General features: G+C 41.7%; 2 protein-coding genes and 1 pseudogene across 3 annotated transcripts in view; 1 reads left to right on the top strand and 2 right to left on the bottom strand.

Moving 5' to 3' along the window:
• Window positions 1-2,068, bottom strand: part of LOC110039758 (uncharacterized) — a 4,048-nt gene extending 1,980 nt beyond the window's left edge. The window contains exons 1-2 of the mRNA XM_020744909.2: window positions 1,926-2,068; window positions 504-645 (exon numbers count right to left, since the gene is read on the bottom strand). Of these exons, the coding sequence (XP_020600568.2) occupies window positions 504-645; window positions 1,926-1,956 (173 nt within the window). The 5' untranslated portion in view covers window positions 1,957-2,068. The remainder of the gene's footprint in view (window positions 1-503; window positions 646-1,925) is intronic.
• Window positions 2,069-4,520: 2,452 nt separating this feature from the next.
• Window positions 4,521-8,387, top strand: LOC149096646 (uncharacterized). Its single transcript, XM_089281612.1, has 4 exons — window positions 4,521-4,628; window positions 5,512-5,644; window positions 6,986-7,255; window positions 7,845-8,387. The coding sequence occupies exons 1-4, from the start codon at window positions 4,598-4,600 to the stop codon at window positions 8,119-8,121; spliced, it is 711 nt and encodes a 236-aa protein (XP_089137738.1). The 5' UTR covers window positions 4,521-4,597; the 3' UTR covers window positions 8,122-8,387.
• Window positions 8,388-10,370: 1,983 nt separating this feature from the next.
• Window positions 10,371-18,677, bottom strand: LOC110069751 (uncharacterized; annotated as a pseudogene). The gene is made up of 4 exons (XR_016204565.1): window positions 18,424-18,677; window positions 11,828-11,960; window positions 11,335-11,604; window positions 10,371-10,827 (listed from the first exon to the last, which is right to left on the bottom strand). The product of XR_016204565.1 is annotated as an uncharacterized LOC110069751 (transcript).
• Window positions 18,678-18,743: the final 66 nt, after the last annotated feature.

Here is an 18,743-nt window from a genome sequence, read left to right on the forward strand (position 1 = left end):
GTGAATAATTCATTTTAATACTCGTGAGCATTATATGTACCATTCATGCTAAGTTTATTGAGCAGGGGCTGATTTAGGAGGGTTGGATGAAAAAGATTGTGAGTGACTATTTTGGTAGAAATAGAGTCAAAAACTCTTGGCAGGAACCTCATTGTAATTTCTAGTTTATGCCATTGCTAGTGTTTCCGATGTAACAGTTTTAACTTAGGTTTCAATTCTCAAAATGCAACATTTTGGAGGTAACTAGGTTCCATATTTGATTCTGCAACCCCAGAGTAGTAGCCACCCCCACCCCTCCCCCCTTTGAAAAACTCTCGATCCGCCCCTGTACTTTGAGTGGTGTATTTCTGCATGCCTTCATCGATCCGCCATCTTGATATTTCTATGCCAAAACAACCCTGAGAAAGAATTTAAACATTTTAAAATAGGCATAATGAAGTGTCTCGGACATAACATTTTGCAGATATAGACCAAGAAACCAGGACTACTTAAAACTGACTTACCCGCAGTTAGCGGCAGTGGGATCTTTCTGAAGATCTTTATAAAACAGAGTAGTACATTTCCTTATGTTGCAGTGATACTCCTGCAGTGAGCAATTGAAAATGCCTGGGAGATCTGAACCGTAACTAGACCTGATGAGACATACTGAAAGAAAAAAAAGAACAACAACAACAACATAAACATGAAAACTGACATAAACAAAGCAAGAACAAGAGGAGAAAGGAGAAGAACAAGAACAGGAACAAGAACAAGATGTAAGTCCAAAATAGAGACAGTTTGATCTGTTTTGTTTAGTTATGAAAGCAAATTTAATTCTTTGATCATCGCGACTATTTGTACGCTTCGAGAAGTGGCAGGCTCTCTCTTCTTCCCACTCCTGAATAGACCCTTTTACCGATCGATACGGCGGCCATTTTAAATTCCTTTGTTTCAAATAGTATTATAGGATAATACGTACTAATTTTTCCCCTGAGCATCCCATAAAGAATGAATCGAGCTAAAAAATATCAGTTCTGAGTATTGAAAAGTCGTAGCACGATTAACTCTCCCAAAGAAATTGAGCCCGATGCACTGGAAGCTCCCGTCAGCGGACACCTTCGGACGCGAAAAAGGTGTCTGTAAATGGAACTGGCTACTTACAAGAATGGTTCTCGCAAGCGGCCACTAGAGTTGTAAGGTGTGTATGGCCGGTTACGGAAGCTTGCCCAGCTAACAATAAACATTGGAAATGCAAAAAATACCGCCGTTTCAATTGACTTTTTTTGTTGTTTTTGATAATGGTGACAACTGTGTACGGATGGCTGCCGAACTATGCGCTATGTAGAGTTCACTTGTAAACTGCAGTATGAATTGCAATACTATGCGATATATATGGAATTTCCTTTCGGATCACGATCAGCTTACCGGAGATTAATAACAAAATAAAAGTCTTAATCGTAAGCCCTCAGAGTGTCCGCGGCCGCTTACGGGAATGTCCACTTACGGGAGTGAATAAATGCAGAGTGTGCACTGATGGGAGTTCAAACGTGATTTTGTTAAGGTGGTCGCACGTATGTAGACCTGTCAGCTTACGAGTGTCCGTTAAGAGAGCTTCCACTGTAGCTTTTGTTCGAGGTGTGTTAAGAATTCAAAATTTTATAAGGAATGATATGCATGGGCAAGCTTAGCGCTTTTGCCAGCTACAGATCTCGCAGGTTCTGGAGAGCTGAGATAATATCTCCTTCAATATTCCACCCAAAGAGCTAAAGACTCCACAATGTATTAAGTTCGACAAGCTCCTTAACTGTTTAGAGTCGATTCGCATATAGCGCGATGTTAAACGCAAAGTCTTATGCCAATGAAGCAAAATATATACAATGGCGTTAGTAAAGATCCCCAGAAAGCTAAGACCTTTAGCTTGTGATCGCGTGATTAAAGTTACTTACCAAAAGCAAAGGCAAGTGTTAGCGTATACATTCTGCTCACGAGATTCCGGGCCAAGCAGGAACAATACAAACTGCTTTTACTGCGGAATGTAGAGCGTGCTGCGAGTTCAAAAACGGACTCTGCCAATCTGCAGCTTGTTAAACATTGCATACGCAATTTTGTAACTTGAAAAACATTTAGGAGTCAAAAGTCAAGGGTGCATTTTTATTAGTAATATTGTTTTTGATTGCCAGCCCGGAACTTTGACGTAAAATATTTGTGTTGTATTACATCGACCAATATCGATCTTCTTTGAGAAGCTGATGAATCTTCCAATTCTTCTTCCGTTTCCAACGCACGCAAGTTTATTGGGAAAAAGTGAAGAAACAAGTTCTAGATACCGAAACAGTACCTCTAGGACATGCACTGTTAGGTAAAGGTGAGGAGAGCGCGAAATTTCTGCCTATTGTTTACAGGCAGGTGTGACGTTGACCAATCCGCAAATATTTTGACGTGGGTTTTGAATTTTTTGTATTGCGCGTAGCAACAAATCATTCGGGCATTTTGTTTCGAAATGCGGAAAAGAGGGAGGTGTCTCAAGTGCTTCTTTTCGCCGAATTTATACTGGAAATTGATGGCAAAATACTTAAGTAGATATTTCTTATTGATTTCGAGTTAGATGAAGACAGAAAAATGGCTTTTGTGTTTTAAAGTGGACGTTCATAAAATGGCCAAAAATCGTAAAGTCCTATATAAACAGTATGCCAGCATGGAAAAAAATATTGAAGTCCCCAAACATTTTATGGCTTTTTTGAGAACTTTAGTGATTGCCCTCACTATCCATGTTAGAATAATGTGTGTTTGCTGTTGCCCAGGCAGATATTTGCCATCAATTAAAGAGTATTCACAACACTACGAAATATGCACCTTACTTAAGAGAGACCCACGAAGAGAAATCGATTGTGTAGTTCAAATGAATATCTGTGCTTTGGGACTGATAATAGTAGAACATGATCCAGTGGATTTCTACCCTGGTCTCAGAGGTTTTTCTTGATTTTTCTCCGCATGAGATGAGACAGCCGCGAGAGAGCCGCGAAGAGGCGAGCTGTCTCATCTCATGCGGCTGTCTCATCTCATGCGGAGAAAAATCAAGAAAAACCTGTGGGACCAGGGTAGTGGATTTCATTTTCGCATGGCCTTTCTTGTTGTAGAAATACTAAATCAAAGACAGCTAATTAAATAAGCATAAATTAGTGACAAACGGCCATTTTTGAAGGGGGTCCTCCTAACTTGAAGAGAATGAAATATTTTGAGCTAATTTTTTTGCCATAATCATTTACTCACCAAACCCAACATTTGTGCTAGGTTTGAGCGAAATCAGTGATTTGAGCTGTATCACCTCCTGCCTGGTTTTTTCGGCATGGACACACTCTTGAAACAACGGAGTGCGGTCATTTTCATCCTTATATGTGAAAGCATTTTTAGTTTAAAACAACTTGTTTTGCTTCCTATAAAATTTAGCACGAGTATGAAGACGGCCTTTACATGTAAACGATTTTGTGATAAGCTATGTAGAGAAGTTCAAGAGTTAAAAATGTTTTTGTTACCAGCATATCAGACTTCTTTGTAGCGCCATTATAAATTATTTTGAGACCTGCGTTTTTTAAATAAGTGGGTTCGTTCTTCTTATGTTTCTGCTTATACTTATGTTTATGTCTCGTCTGTTTTCACTTGTGCTTATGCTTATGCTTGTGCTGGTGCTTATGCTTATGCTCTAGTGAAAACCAGCCTTTAGATGTGCAGTTTTCACTGGTAACGCACTTGACATAAGCATAAGCATAAGCACAAGAAAAACGAACAGTTCTGTTTTTCTTGTGCTTATACTTATGCTTATGTCGAGCGCGTTACTAGTGAAAACTGCACAAGACAAATAAGTGGGTTCGTTCTTCTTATGTTTCTGCTTCTGCTTATGTTTATGTCGCGGCTGTTTTCACCTGTGCTTGTGCTTATGCTCTAGTAAAAACCAGCCTTAAGCTCACACACATTAACCATTCCCGTTCAAGCAACTTTTGTTGAGCCTGGTTTTCACTATGACATAAGCACAAGCATAAGCAGAATGTTAGTGAGGATGCCAACAACACAACTCCCCATTGCCTGATTTCTAGCCGAAAAGGTCTAGTTACGAGTCTATAAATTATGGGATTAGCAGCTATTGATCCACATAGTCATAAACCAAGCTTTACAAAATCCCCAAGTTTGGTGCAAATAGCCCCAATAGTAAGAAAGATACAACCATTTGAAAACATCAAAATTTACAAAAAAATTATGGCCATCCGGACGCTGTGTCCGGATGACCAAACCAAATATTTCTGTGTAATTTTGGCGTTTGTAAATGGCTGTATCTCAGTCAAAACTAGCCTGATTAACACAAAACTTGGGGATTTTGTGAATCTCGATGTGCTCTTTCTGACTATGTGGATCAATGGTTGCTAATCCCATAATTTACAGACTCGTACTTAGTCCTTTTCGGCTTGAAATCAGGCAATAAGCACAACCACAAGGCGAACAAATACGCATAAATTTGGTCACTTACTCAAACGGATAAATTTGCATAACTGGTGGAGCCTTCTCAAGCTGAGTTAATATTGAGCGTCATTGAAGTTCTGTCTGCGATAGCCCAGGACTGTCCAGGATGTTTATTCGGAACGTTGCGTTAATCATAGGTAAGCCAGGAATCTATATTTACACCAGTTTGTTTTAAGTAGTCATACCAGGTTACTTTTTGAATAATATTTTGAACAAATCGAGCTTACTCAACGATAAGAGCGAAATTGGTCGACGATCTGGCGATGTTCAAATCCTTCACTTGTTGTCGTTTGACAGAACTTCGCCGTCTAAAGTCCGTAGGATGGTGATTTATCTCGGATGGAATACATTGCAAGATTTAATTATGAATAAGCAGCAAACTTCGTCTTCAAATCGACTTAAAAGATCTACGCCCGTAATATTACTTTTTCAATTTGTAAAAAATTGCGTTCCACGCTAGGGCGGCCACTATCTGTAGGTTTCATCAAGAGTGACTGGAATTAAAAGAAAGATATGGCAAATGTAAAGTGGCCGAAAATTGTGGTACAGTATTTTTCCGTGTTCGTCTTGATTTTTCAAAGCCATGTCGACTGTAATGTTCGGTTAGTCTTCGATTGCATAATTGTCTGGTACAGCTCAACAATTTAGTGCTGGTTGGGTGCGTTCTGCAAGGTTTCTGTCGATGCTTTGGTAGTGATACTGTTGGAGAAGGCAGTCGAAAAGGAAACATACCATTCAAATGTTTTCCAAGAGGAAATCTGAGTGAAAAAGGCGTGCTGAAACTACATTAACTGGCCACTGGCCATTTAAAAAATTCTAGACATGGGCAATTATAGAAATGCTGGTCCGCCGGTAAATTCGACCGCCTTTCTTCGCTTCACGGCCTTTCAGACCAGGAGCGATGAAAGGCCGCAGTATTCTCAGGCATTAGTTGGAGTTACTCATTTTCACGTGAAGTAGTAAACTTGCTTCAGTCTCGAACCGAACTATCGCCCTCAGCAGGTGTTTTGCTTGTTTTAGTGTTTCTTTCTGGGGGTGATGCAGGGCTCCCCGATGTTGGTCGCTGCAAATTTATGGAATACTATTGCAGCGCGCTTAATTGTAGCACACCTCTCGTCAAAGAACTCCAGAAAGATCCTTCAGGAAATTGCAGGTAATGTGTCTTCATAATGGAGTTTACAGATTGTAAAGAAATGTTAATGAGATCTCTGGTGACCAATAAGTTTGGCACCAAAATACTAATAACGCACTGACCTCTAGACAGCTCTTGGTAATTAGCTCTCATTAACCGAACAGGAGGTCTCTATGGGAGAATCTAGACCGAGGTCGTGAGTACAGACCGAACGCAGTGAGGTCTGTACACACGAGTGAGGTCAAGATTCTCCCATACAGACCGACTATGCTCGTTTAAGAAGATGTTTATTATATGGCGCAAGCAAGAACAATTTTTATATTCTTTTAATGTAACTGGTTCGTACTAACTGACATTTTGCTTGCGAACGGCAATGAGCTGAATTTAATTCTGCCAAAGTTGCTCCTAATCTTTACTTTTTTTTCTCATCAGGCTTTTTGGCACTTCCATAAATAAATATTGTTAGATGAAAATAGTGAATGATTTTGCATTTTGGTTTGCAAATTTTTCACTGCAAAACATTTCCGGTCTAGATGCCGGTCTAGGTGGGAAAATCTAGACCGCTTTCAATATCGATTTCAGCCAATCAAATTCGTGAATTTGGTAGTTCCCAGTCCTTGTCAAGACAGAGCCCTATAACAAGTTGAAATTGTTAAACGTGCGAAGTGTTAGACTTTTTTTGGACAATAGAGAACAGACCTATTCAATGGTAACAACTTGGGTACGGCCAGCTATGAAGGAGGATAAAAAAGTAAAACCTGAATTTAAAACTTCTCCTAATATATAAATAATTCATTTTGTTTTATTTCTCAAAGCCTAAATTTGAATTTTGATATATGAAAATTATAAGCTTTTTTTAAATCTTCGCAGGACTCATAAGATAAGAAATTTGCTAAAGTAACTGAGCGCTTTCCATTCTTATTTAAATACCGAGCGCCCATGGTAGTTCAGGTGATTAGCCTATCGCCAAATTTGGATTTAGAGCTCACAAAACAAGTTTGATTTTAAACTTGTGAGTTGGAAAAGCTATAACAAATACAATTCTGAGCAGAGCGATCTGAAAAATTCAATAGGCTTGCTTGTCCAAGATCATAGTAAATGATAAATAACTGGCGCCCCGCTCCGGGTGAAAGATCAGTTACACTGCCTTTGTTAATTCGCCATTTCCACAATTCCCATAAGACACCTTGTTTTCCCCCAAAATTCTGCGTAACCTTTGTTTCCCATTTCTCCTGGGTATCACAGTCGTCCCAAGAGAAACTGAAGACAATGCTTATGCAAAATTTTGCGGGGCAAACAAGGTGTATATTATGGAGGATGTGGAAATGACGAATTATGAAATTTCCTCTCTTTGCATCCAAGTGCTAAGTACAACCAAATGGTCAACTGCATTGTGAAGACACTGAAAGTTTGCCATGGAGACGCGCTGTCGCACAGTCTGCTGGAGGGAATTGTTCGTCAGAGCTTCAGTGAGAACAGCTTCTGTTCTTATGGTGCCCTAGAAATACCCACCATGTCGCCAATGGTAGCAATTTCTCCTTGTTCTGGCTCCTTCAGCAGCGAAGTAAACGCTTGTGTGAAAAACTTCCAAGAAAAATTTGCTGCGAACAAGTCGGATCCTGCTCTTTGCATGTAAGGCAAAGTTTAAAATAAAACATCGGCTGGAAAATGAGTGAGTCAGTCAGTCAGTCAGTCAGCGAGTCAGTCAGTCAGTCAGTCAGTCAATCAGTCAGTCAGTCAGTCATTCATGCAGCCAGTTAGTCAGTCAGTTAGTCATCCGGTCAGTCGTCAGTCAGTCCGTCAGTCATTAGTCAGTCAGTCTGTCTGTCTGTCAGCCAGTCTGTCTCTGTACTGAGTCAGTAAGTCAGGCAGTCACCCAGCCAGGTAGTCAGGCAGTCAGGCAGTCAGGCAGTCAGTCCGTCTGTCAGTCAGTCAGTCAGTCAGTCAGTCAGTCGATATAATATAATATCAGTAATGATAACAACATCAGTCATATCACGCTGTTAAACAACATGGGCTCTTTTACACTTCTAGTCTATCACAGTTTCAACAATTGAACAAACTATACATGTACGACATACTATGAAGTTCCAAAGCGACTGATATCTGCTTTGATATTAAGGTACTGGTGATCACTTAAAGTTACCAAAGCAACGACGTGACCTATATAGTCTATATAATGAATTATTTGCTAATCTGTTTTATTTGTTGATTTCAACAGGGAGCAAGCCAAAGCAAAGCAGTGTTTGAACAAACTGATTGCTTCTGACTGTGATTTTCCCCCTGCGATCCAAGAGATGTTTGATTTGAGTCTCAACGACCACAATCCCTTCTGCGCAAACAATAGAGACCCGGGGGCGACCGGAAAAGACCAGTGTGAAGGTTTACAGGATCCCAGTGAAACCTTCAGTAACACCAAGTCCGCTGGCTTCAGAAGTGGCTTATCGCCGGCACTTCTGTTGCCTATCGTGTCATTTTTGTTCTTTGTCAAGTTTTAAAGAAACTAAACCGTGCCTATATAATTTTACTTTGGTATGTACAAGTGGCTTGGTCGTTAACGGTGTAGATGCGAAGTCTTGATCCGGGGAAGTTACAACACACTACAATTGTTTTTAAAATATTCTGAAATAGTTTAGCAACGAAGATGTAATCCTGTATTGCAAATAGATTATTTATTATTGGGAAAGCGGAACTGGACTTCCTTTACAGCGTCATTGTACTCTGTGATCAGTATCGGTTTAAAAATAAAGGTAAGTTTAACAGAGATCTCGTTTTTTTGAGCGGTTTTCACTTGAGTGTCAAAAGTAATTCGTGTTTGCTTCGTGGATCTTGTATCACCACGTTGTAAGCTTAAAACACTTGTGCCACTTTGTCGTCCAATCAAAAGTAAACCAAAATCCATAAGTGTACGAGCTGGTAGGGGGCGAGGGGACCTGCAGTCCCCTCTCCACCCAGCTACGAAAATTATGTAACTTTTCAAGCAAAACGCTCATGATTCGGGTGACGACACTTGAGATAAAGCATTACAAAAATTACGAACGAAGATCAAGACTTTTGTTTTTGTGGTGGCTCTGAAAAGAGCCTTTTGTAATGTCTCAAAAAGGGGTGTTTTAAATTGCTCTTAAATTTTTCTTAGGTGGTGTTCCTCTATTACGTCCATGCTGTTTACCATCATATTTACGCTGCTTCTGAATTCATAGAAGGTTTGCAGTGTACGCTGCGAGTCTCCTGTGGCCCAAACAAGACTATTTCCAAGAACGTCTAGCAATGCCTCGTTTTGTTCTTAGAACGTCTCGAGTATATCGAGACGCTGGTTTCGAATAGAGTCCCCAGCCTCTGTATCACGTCCAAACGGTCCATCTTGAAACATAAATGTCCTTGTTCCTGATCTGCCGATCGCTGAACGAACGCCATGTCCGAAGCCATAGAAGGAAGATCTTTTTTTAATAAGTTTTAGATTTCGTTAGATTAAGACTGCTAATAGAGGTCACTGAGTAGGCAAACTTCAATAAAACGATTTTTTTTTTTTTTTGGAATTATAGTAGTTTCATTTGATGTGAGAACTGTTAACGGTTTTGCTCTTCATGCAATTTCAGTGCGTTTGCATCCCGATTTTTCTGAACACTCACACATTCGGGCATTGTGGTTTTTTTTTCGGGCAAGGAAGTCACCTCCCCCCCCCCCCCCCCCCCGCCAAGTCCGAAGGTGCCCGTACGCCCGTGCGCCTAATCAATCACTCTCACACTTCTTCCCCCGTTTCGCGCCGACAATTATTATATGGCTAGTTCCATGACCGGGTAAGATAAATCAAATCCTGCGCTGTGATTGGCTACCCGAGCGGGCAAGCTGGAGCTATCTTACCCGCTCGGGACTACCCGCTGCTTCCCGCAAGAAAAATTTCCTCGAAAGCCATATAATAAATCCTTTATTGACCGAGCTTGTTCGGTCAAGATGGCTGGATATTGGCCTTGTTCCATAAACACGCAAAAAAAGAACTTGGCCAATATCCGAGTGATATTCCCCAATTTTCAAAACTGCTCGTGTTGCGAAAAACATTTGAAGGTTAATAAACACAATAGCCTCCATTTGGCGAGAAATTATGCTCGTCTATTTGTCCTTGGACATAATCTGTTCCTCGAAGCTCACAGTTTTCCGAGAGCTACGCTCTCGGAAAACTGGTCGCTCCTTGGAGCAGATAATGTCCGCGGACAAATATCCGAGCATATTTCCGCGTCAAGTGGAGGCTATTGTTTATGTATCACTCACTCACTCATCCTAATCGGGCCCATGAAGACTCTTGAGGCCGGATTGTTTATGTATAATCACTGTTATAATCCAGCAAATATTTTCGCTCGCGCGCAATTGGTCTAAACGCGTCACGTGACTGAATATTCCCCAGCTAAAACTAAATATCCGAGTGATAAACCATAATTTTCAAACCGCGCGCGTTGTGAAAAATATTTAAAGGATAAATAAACACAATAGCCTCCATTTGGCGCGAAAATATGTTCGGATATTTGTCATCTGTTCCGAAAAGCGCAGCTCTCGGAAAACTGTTCGCTTCTAGGGACAGATAATGTCCGCGGACAAATATAAGAGCATATTTCCGCTCCAAATGGAGGCTATTGTTTATTTAACCTAAGTTTTTCCAGCCGCCCAATTGGCACATTGAACTTGATTTTTTTATCTACAAAAACGCAGATCTCAAAATAATTTATAATGGCGCTAATATCAGAGAAGTCTGATATGATTGAAACAGAAACATTTATTAGTTTAAAAAGTACAATTTCGCTACATAGCTTATCAGAAAACAGTTAACATATAAGGGCCGTCTTTGTACTCGTGCTAAATTTTACAGAAAACAAAACAAGTTGTTGTTTTAAACTAAAAACGCTTCCACTTATAAGGATGAATATGACCATACTCTGTTGTTTCAAATCTTAACAAAGAGCAACAGCGCAACAAAAGAAAACAAAAGAGCCTGCAGGACACTAGGTTTAAGGCCAGCGGCTGTGTTGAACGGGTTGTCCAGATCTCTCACGCCATCGCACTGATCCTTTCCAGTCGCCCCAGGGTCCCGACGGTTGGGACAGAAAGGATTGTAGTCGCCGAGACCCAAGTCCAACGCTTCCTGGATGGGAGAAGAAAACGTGCAATCCGAATCTATCAGGTTCTTCAAACACTTCTTTGCTTTAGCTTGCTCCCTGTTGAATTCAATATATTTATACACATTTAAAAAATAGGCCATTTCGGTGTTACCTTGTGCCTCTGTTTCAAAACCAATCCTCGTGTAACACCTGTCACATGAAAATGAGTTCATTTGCATGAAAATGAACCTGTGGGCGAGACACATTTTCAGATGAATGGTTTAGAAGACTCGTTTTGACACAGAGGCAAAAGGTAACTCGAAAATGGCCTATTAATCCTGAGCAAGAGAATAGGATCATAATCTCTTGTCCTGCCGACATTTATTATTAGGTCTTACGACACTGATCAACCTCGTTCCCAGGGTCTTTTCCCCGGCTTGGGAGTCAGGGAAAAGACCCTGGGAACGAGGTTGGACACTGATCTGGTAAATTGACTGGGGCGAGATTTCACTTGTGACATACCGACCTCGTTCCCAGGCTCTCTCTTCATTGCCACCCTTGATCGTTGCAAGTGACTTAAGAGACGGCATAGGGTAATTATTTTAACAAATGAATGTAACTCACGGGCAAAGTGACGGGTCCGACTTATCTGCAGCGAACTTTTCATGGAATGTTTTCACGCATGCGTCTGCGTCACTGCTGAACGAAGCAGAACACGGGAGGCCAGCTGATCCCGGGGGCATGGTGGGTATGCCCGTCATACCATCAATACATAATGTGCTTTCTTTGAAAGATCGGTAAACAATTCCTCTGATCTGGCTTTCAGACAGCTCGTCGTTAACACAAATATGTATCGACTTGCTCACACAATCCAAAAGTTGGTTGAATTTAGCACTGGAATGTAAAGAGGGAAACAGGGTTAGACTACTAGTAATCCCCCTTTCTCTTAGTCCGTTGAGCGTGACCGTAAATTAAATAAACCTTGAGAAAAAATGGCCCGTACGAAAACCAAGGGGAGAAAGCCCCAAATGGCCAAAATCGATATTTCTGGGCCGCACATACCAATATAGCCCATATGATGAAGTACCCACTCACCACGGGCAATTAACCAACCAACCTGCAATCTCCTTTTGGGTCTTTCTAGAGTCTTTGATAGAACAGTGTGCTGCATTTAAGGCCATCGCAGTAGTACTCCATGAAAGTGCAGTTGCCAACATTAGGGAGTGCTGCGTCGCTTGCAGGAACAAGCACTAGAGCTGGAAACATGACAACAACAGCAAAAGCTAGCGTTAACCTGAGAGGTACTTTAATTTGCAGAAACGACATCTTATCTTTCCTCGTGTACTAGTGTATCATGCGTGTATGTTATTCTTAATATTTCGTAATTCTTGAATAGGATTCCACTAACGTCCAATAAAAAATCAAAGAAGCCATGCACATCCTTTGGGAGCCATCCCTTTCATGCTAATCACACTAATTACTGATTACAATCAGCGCTTGACATCATGATGGGCTGTCGCGGGATGCCAAGCGCTGATAAGTTGATTTAAAACGACCTGTATACCTTGAAAATTCCTTTGGTCGCTGAGTTTGGCACCGATCATATTAAGGAAACTGAATTCGTGATTTCAGCATCGATTTTCTCGGAAAATGTTGAAGGGATGAAGCTCAAAATTCGGCGAAGAGATAGAGAAAAATCTCATCGATTAACAACTGTCGCCATTCTGGTGAGATTCACAGTATTTAAGCGTTAATTCCAGTTGGAAGTGGAGGAGGTCTCGGCTGGCGGCCGTCTACTTGCAAGTTTTGTCTTCCTCTCTGCTCTTACCGGTCTCCGGGCAAAAGTAATTTCGTATAAAGACGCTTCAGACGGTCCACGAAAAGACAACGTTTCAGCTTTTTTTGACGTTCCAATGTAAAATTCTCATTGTACCTGAAGAAGGCTGCTTTGGCCAGCCGAAATATAGTACACCTTAAAAAAATCACTGTACAACTGCGAGTACTGCAAAGTCACAGTTATACAGTGCTATGCGCCAACTAATGAAGCTGAGGAGGAGGACAAAGACACCTGGTATGAGCAGCTACAACTTGCCGTATCCCAGGTGTCTCAACACGATATGCTCATGATCATTGGAGACATGAATGCAAAGGTTGGAGCTGACAACACCAACTGTGACAGAGCCATGGGGAAACATGGCTGTGGTGAGATCAATGACAATGGCGAGCGCCTTGTTGGCTTTTGGTTAAACAACAACTGTGTCATTGGCGGCACAATCTTCCCACACAAAAGCATTCGTAAGCTCACATTGAGGTCCCCTGATGGTACAACAGTCAACCAGATTGAACACTTCATTGTCAACAACAAGTGGCACAGATCCCTCCAAGGCGTCTGAAGCTTCGGAGGGCAACACCACGGAGTCAATACAGGAAACAGCTTAACATCGCCAAACTTAAATGTACCAACATCAACAAAGAGTTTGGCCTGGAACTGAGGAATCGTTTTAGCGTGCTTTCTACCGCAACTGAGGAAGAAGATCATGATGTTGACAGTAAATGGAATACCATCAAGAACATTTATTGTGAAACTGCAAAGCATTGTTGTGGGTTACAGACAGAACAAGATCAAAGAAGATAGATGAAAGAAAACAGCTCAAGAACAAGTTGCTTCACATTAAGTCACCAAGGCTGCAACATCAAATCCAGAAAGCCTGTAAGAAAAAGTATAAGGAAGTGAAGAGGAGCGCAAGGTCAGACAAGAGGTCCTGTATAGAGGAGCTCGCTGGTGAAGTTGAGCAAGCAGCTGTGAGGGGCGAGATGAGTGTCGTCTACAAGATCACTAAGCGCATTTGTGGCAACGATACCAGCCAACCTGCCCCTGTCAAGGATAAGAATGGCAATGCTTTAACAACAGAGCGTAAACAAGCGACCAGATGGGTACAGCACTTCCAGGAGGTGCTTAACCACCAGAGCTAGATGACCCAGCCAACGCCCCACCAGCTGAAGATGTCCTTGAAATTAATATCAGCCCACCTACTGAAGCTGAAGTTAGAACTGCCATCAAAGCCATGAAGAATGGCAAAGCTTGTGGCATTGATTCCATCCATGCCGAGATGCTGAAAGCTGACATTGATACAGCTACAAAAATTATGACTGACCTCTCCACAACCATCTGGACCAAGGATAACATCCCATCTGACTGGACAAAAGGCCTTATTGTCAAGCTACCTAAGAAAGGAGACCTTCACAATTGCAACAACTGGCGAGTGATAACTCTTCTATCTGTCCCTAGCAAAATTTTTTGTAAAGTTCTTCTGATGAGGATTGAGGCAGCAATTGACAGCAAGCTGAGGCAAGAGCAAGCAGGATTTAGGAATGGTAAAAGATGTATTGAACAAATCTTTGCGCTGCAGAACATCATCGAGCAGTGCTTAGAGTGGAACACACCTTACTAACTTCATTGACTTCACGAAGGCATTCGAGACTGTACACCGGGCAACCTTGTGGAAGATTTTTCATTCATATGGAGTTTCAGCTAAGATTGTCACCCTGATAGAGAAATTCTATGATCATTTGGAATGCAGCATCATCTTGGATAATAATACCCTCTCTGAGTGGTTCCCAGTGAAGTCCGGAGTGAGGCAGGGGTGTATCCTCTCGTCCATCCCCTTCCTTGTCGTCATTGACTGGTCCATGAGGAAGAACACCTCAAACAAAATCAGAGGAACTTGTTTTCTCAGCTAGAAGACCTCGATTTTGCTGATGACCTCGCTCTTCTCTCGACAAACCGTTCCAACCTACAAGAGAAGACTGCTACACTGGATACCTATGCTAAGCAAACAGGTCTCAAGATCAACACAGCCAAGACTCAAATTATGTACGTCAATACTACTCCGACGGCATCGATCACGGCCAGTGGTGAACCACTTGAGTTTGAGGACGACTTCACATACCCGGGCAGTCTTATCAGTAAAGACAATGAGGCACAAAAGGACGACTTCACATACCTGGGCAGTCTTATCAGTAAAGACAATGGGGCACAAAAGGACATCAAAGCAAGACTTGGGAAGCTCGTGGTGCATTTGCCCAACTTCATCCCATCTGGAAGTCAAATCAGTACAGTCTTAAGACCAAGCTCCGACTGTACAACAGCAATGTCAAATCTGTCCTGCTTTATGCTTCTGAGTGCTGGCGTGTCATAAAGTCTGACATGAATAAACTCGAGTCTTTCCACAATGGGTGTCTCCGAAAAATTTGCCGCATCCTCTGGCCAAATAAGATCTCGAATAGGGAGCTTTACAGAAAAACTGGCTGCCAGAGTGTTGTCATGGAAATTACACGAAAACGAATCCGATGGCTTGGTCACGTACTTCGAATGAGTCAATCTCGTATTCCCAAGGTTGCCTTGCGATGAACACCGCCCGGAAAAAGGAAACCTGGTCGGCCAAAAACCACCTGACGCCGTGCTGTCTTGGCGGAGCTAGGTGAGGTAAAACTCACTTGGGGTGAGGCACTGCAGGTCGCACAAAATAGGGATAGATGGAGAAGGATTATTGTTGCCTTATGTCCCACAGGGGACGACGAGGATTAAGTAAGTGAGTAAGTAAGTAAGTTAAAAAAAATCATCCTACGTTGTGTCGGTTTCTACTTTCATATTCTTCATTATTCTAAGCTGGAAGCACAATATAAGTAAACATTTGCAGTCGAGTGCTTGTTTATCGTGAACAAACTCCGTGCGACTGCTTTGAATATTTCCCCTGATGAATAAAAGTAGACAGAATTTACATGGCCGTTCCTTGGTTCAGGCTCACTCTTATGGATCTTACCTTCAGAGTATTCAGTTTCCACTGATTCCAAACAATATTCGACCGGATAAAGACTGAGCTATTTGTCGCGACTGGAACTAATAACCAAATGCAATCAAACTACAGCCAATGAAATATAGTTGTTCCCATGGTTAACATCCAAAAGCCGAGGCGATTCAAAGTCGTGTTCGTGAACATGTAAAATAAACTATAAACGACGAGTAGTCTCTAGCTTTAGAAATACGCTTTACAATGCTCAGACGTGCTCAGACTACCACAATCTCGTTCTCAGAGTCTTCGTTCCCCTTGACCAGCGGTCGGAAAACGAGAGCTCTGGGAGCAACCATTTTGAAATAACCGAATTCTCTCCATCCGGTTTTACTGCGCAGTCTGCATCTATGGCGCACGCCTGAAATGGTTGCTCCCGGAGCTCTCGTTTTCCGACCGCTGGTCAAGGCGAACGAAGACTCTGGGAACGAGATTGAGACTACCACGAAAAGCAAGGGGTGTGCGATAGTCTTTGCGCATATGACGTATGACTTCATTCAAAAAGGCGCAGAAAATGCACGCTATCGGGGGTACGTATTGACAGTGTGGTTTTGACAGCATTCAGCAAGTTCTTTTTAGAGAAGTGTATGCAGGAGTTTTCGATCGAGCCGAATTCGCGGAGCAATTTCGCGCTCATTGCTGTGGAATAAAGGCCTAATGGCCAAAAGGCTCGTGCAATTTTGGGAGAATTTTCAAATATCACTCGTGGTGTAAGATGTAAATCCTTATTCACCTACACTAATTAAATTGAAACGAAATTGAATAAAGTCGAACCTCCCGTAAGCGCTTACGGAGGTGGTAGCTTACGAGAGCTTAGACCATGCATATGGGGTCAAAATTTTGCCTCATTAACATATGGCAACTGCACAGACTTACCCCGTGTTTAAAACGTTTTATTCATGTGAAAAGTCAATTTCGAGAAAATCCAGAGCTTCCCATTAGTCCAGTCATCCTGTGGTTTGAAGTCAAACTAATTGCAGCAGAATTTCTGTCACTGCCAAATGATACATAGTGGTCAGCTTACTAACATACTAAACGTTCCTCAAAATTCGTGTGGTGGAACATGCTTTATATTATTTCGAGCATGTACCCCAGGGTACCCACTTCGAGAAAAGTAACAAGAAATAGAAACACACAAAATAAAGTTGTTTTGAGCGGTTTTAAGCCATCTTGAACTACAAGAAATGTTTATAATGTAAAAAAATGTTATTAATAGATGAAAATATGAAACATGCTTGGATTAGGCATTTTAATATCTTGGGCATGTACCGCAGTCTATCCAATTCGAGGAAATATGTTTTTTTTATTAAAAATTTAACTTTAATTGCAAGAAAGGCACTAATATTGTTACTAGCTAACACAAATGTATTTTTCAGTCGCTTACGAGAGGTGTTCGCTTACATGAGGTTCCAAATATAGTGATTTGACTTGGAAACTTTTGGTATTTTGGAAAACTGGTCGCTTACGAAAGGTGTTCGCAACCGGGTGTCACGAGAACTCAGACATCAGACCTCAGATCCCGAAAACTCAGACCCCTCGAAACTAAAAAAACAAAAGACATAAACCCTTCTCAATTCGTATCACCTAAAATGTTTATGGTCAGGCAATGTTTACAGGCAGCAGCCAGCGACATGTTAATCTTCTCCGGTTTATCGCTGTTGCGTCGATCAAACGGTGAAAAGCTATCAAGGTTTAAAATTGCGGTCGACACTTTGATAACATTTGCTGGCGAATTTTTTACCGGAGAAATAAAAAGATAGAGTCGCTATAATGTTTCAAATTGAAGTCAGTTTTGTATCCACCGGACGTGACAGCGATAAACCGGAGAAGATAAATATCTCGCTCCTTTCTAGCTGTTTGCTTTAAACATTGACCATAAAACATTTGAGATGATATGAATTGAGAAGAGTTTAATTTTGTTTTTGAGTGTCGAGTGGTCTGAGGTTTCGGGATCTAAGGTCTGAGGTCTGAGTGTTTTCGTGAGACCCGGTCGCAACCGGAGGTTCGACTGTATTATATTTAGCAATCCACTGGGCCTAAAACCAAGGAAAGTGCTTACACAAGAGGCTCTGGGCCGTATTCGACCGAACACTCACCAGAATTTATTAAATAATACTTCATGATCATCAAAAGACGAATGATGAAAATCCATCCGAGAATCAGCTAAAAATAAATAACAATTGGTTATGCATGCATGGATGAAGCAATATTCCTTGCTGAATCCCAATTAGTTTGAAAACGTAGTTCACGGGCGCGATGTGCGACTCGGACACTGTCAAAGAAGCCAAATTCGCCCAAAAATGATCGACGAAATGTTCTGAGGTATTCAAGGAAGCCTGACTCGAAATACACCTGGAATATCCTACAGAATCCGGCCGTCAACATGCATGAATACGACACACTCTACAACGTATCCACACCGAGGTGTGGGAGTCGCGTTTTGTGTACGCCTTCAAGCCGGAGCACTCTAGGAGGAGTTTTTAATTTGTGTCCAGTGCCCGCATTCGACTTGACTCAGCTTGAAAACTGCAGAGCGGGTTGGATGCCGTGTAGAATTCTATGGTGTCCATCCGATTGCGTACACATTCGAGGATACAAGGTGCCATATTTTCGCTTTGGTAGCGTTGTCTACGCACAGTATGGGAAAATAAAAACAAAACACGCGGCAGAACATCCACCAGTACGCCTGAAGCACATGTTACAAACAGGAAGAGCAGAGGCGAAGAACACTGTAATCACGATTCTCGAGTAAGCACGATGTTTACACAAGGCGAAGCGTTTTTAGAAAAACACTTGCAGCTATCTACAATTTTATTACTTTAAACCTGCAAATCTTTAAGTTTTAGCAAACTGAATGACTTACCGAGGGCAAAAACCACGGCAAGGAAGGTCAACTTGTCTTTCCAGCCTTCAAGATTTCGCAACATAGCCTGCGTAACAAGAGTAGAGCTTTTTACGCGTGTTGATGTTTGCTCACTTCCTGCAATTCTGCCTTTTTAACCCGGAGATTGGGGTGGTTGTGCAAATAATGCAAATGTTATGCACATGAAGCTACATGATGTCCTTCCGTCACCTGTAAACTTTTTGGAGTAATTACGCTGACCAGTAGATAAAGCTCCTGAAATACTGTAGTTCAAGAGCACGTCGTTTTCTCTTACTAGAGTTATAGTCAATATTGTAGGC

This window comes from Orbicella faveolata, unplaced genomic scaffold, assembly GCF_042242905.1.
Source record: "Orbicella faveolata isolate gen_17 unplaced genomic scaffold, um_ofav_v1 contig_48, whole genome shotgun sequence".
Classification (NCBI taxonomy): domain Eukaryota; kingdom Metazoa; phylum Cnidaria; class Anthozoa; order Scleractinia; family Merulinidae; genus Orbicella; species Orbicella faveolata.

Bases quoted from the DNA above. Each gene is read 5' to 3' on its own strand.
- LOC149096646 (XM_089281612.1), top strand. From the start codon at position 4,598: ATGTTTATTCGGAACGTTGCGTTAATCATAG. The intron at 4,629-5,511 runs GTAAGCCAGGAA...TGCTTGTTTTAG, and splicing joins GAACGTTGCGTTAATCATAG to TGTTTCTTTCTGGGGGTGAT. The intron at 7,256-7,844 runs GTAAGGCAAAGT...TGATTTCAACAG, and splicing joins TCGGATCCTGCTCTTTGCAT to GGAGCAAGCCAAAGCAAAGC.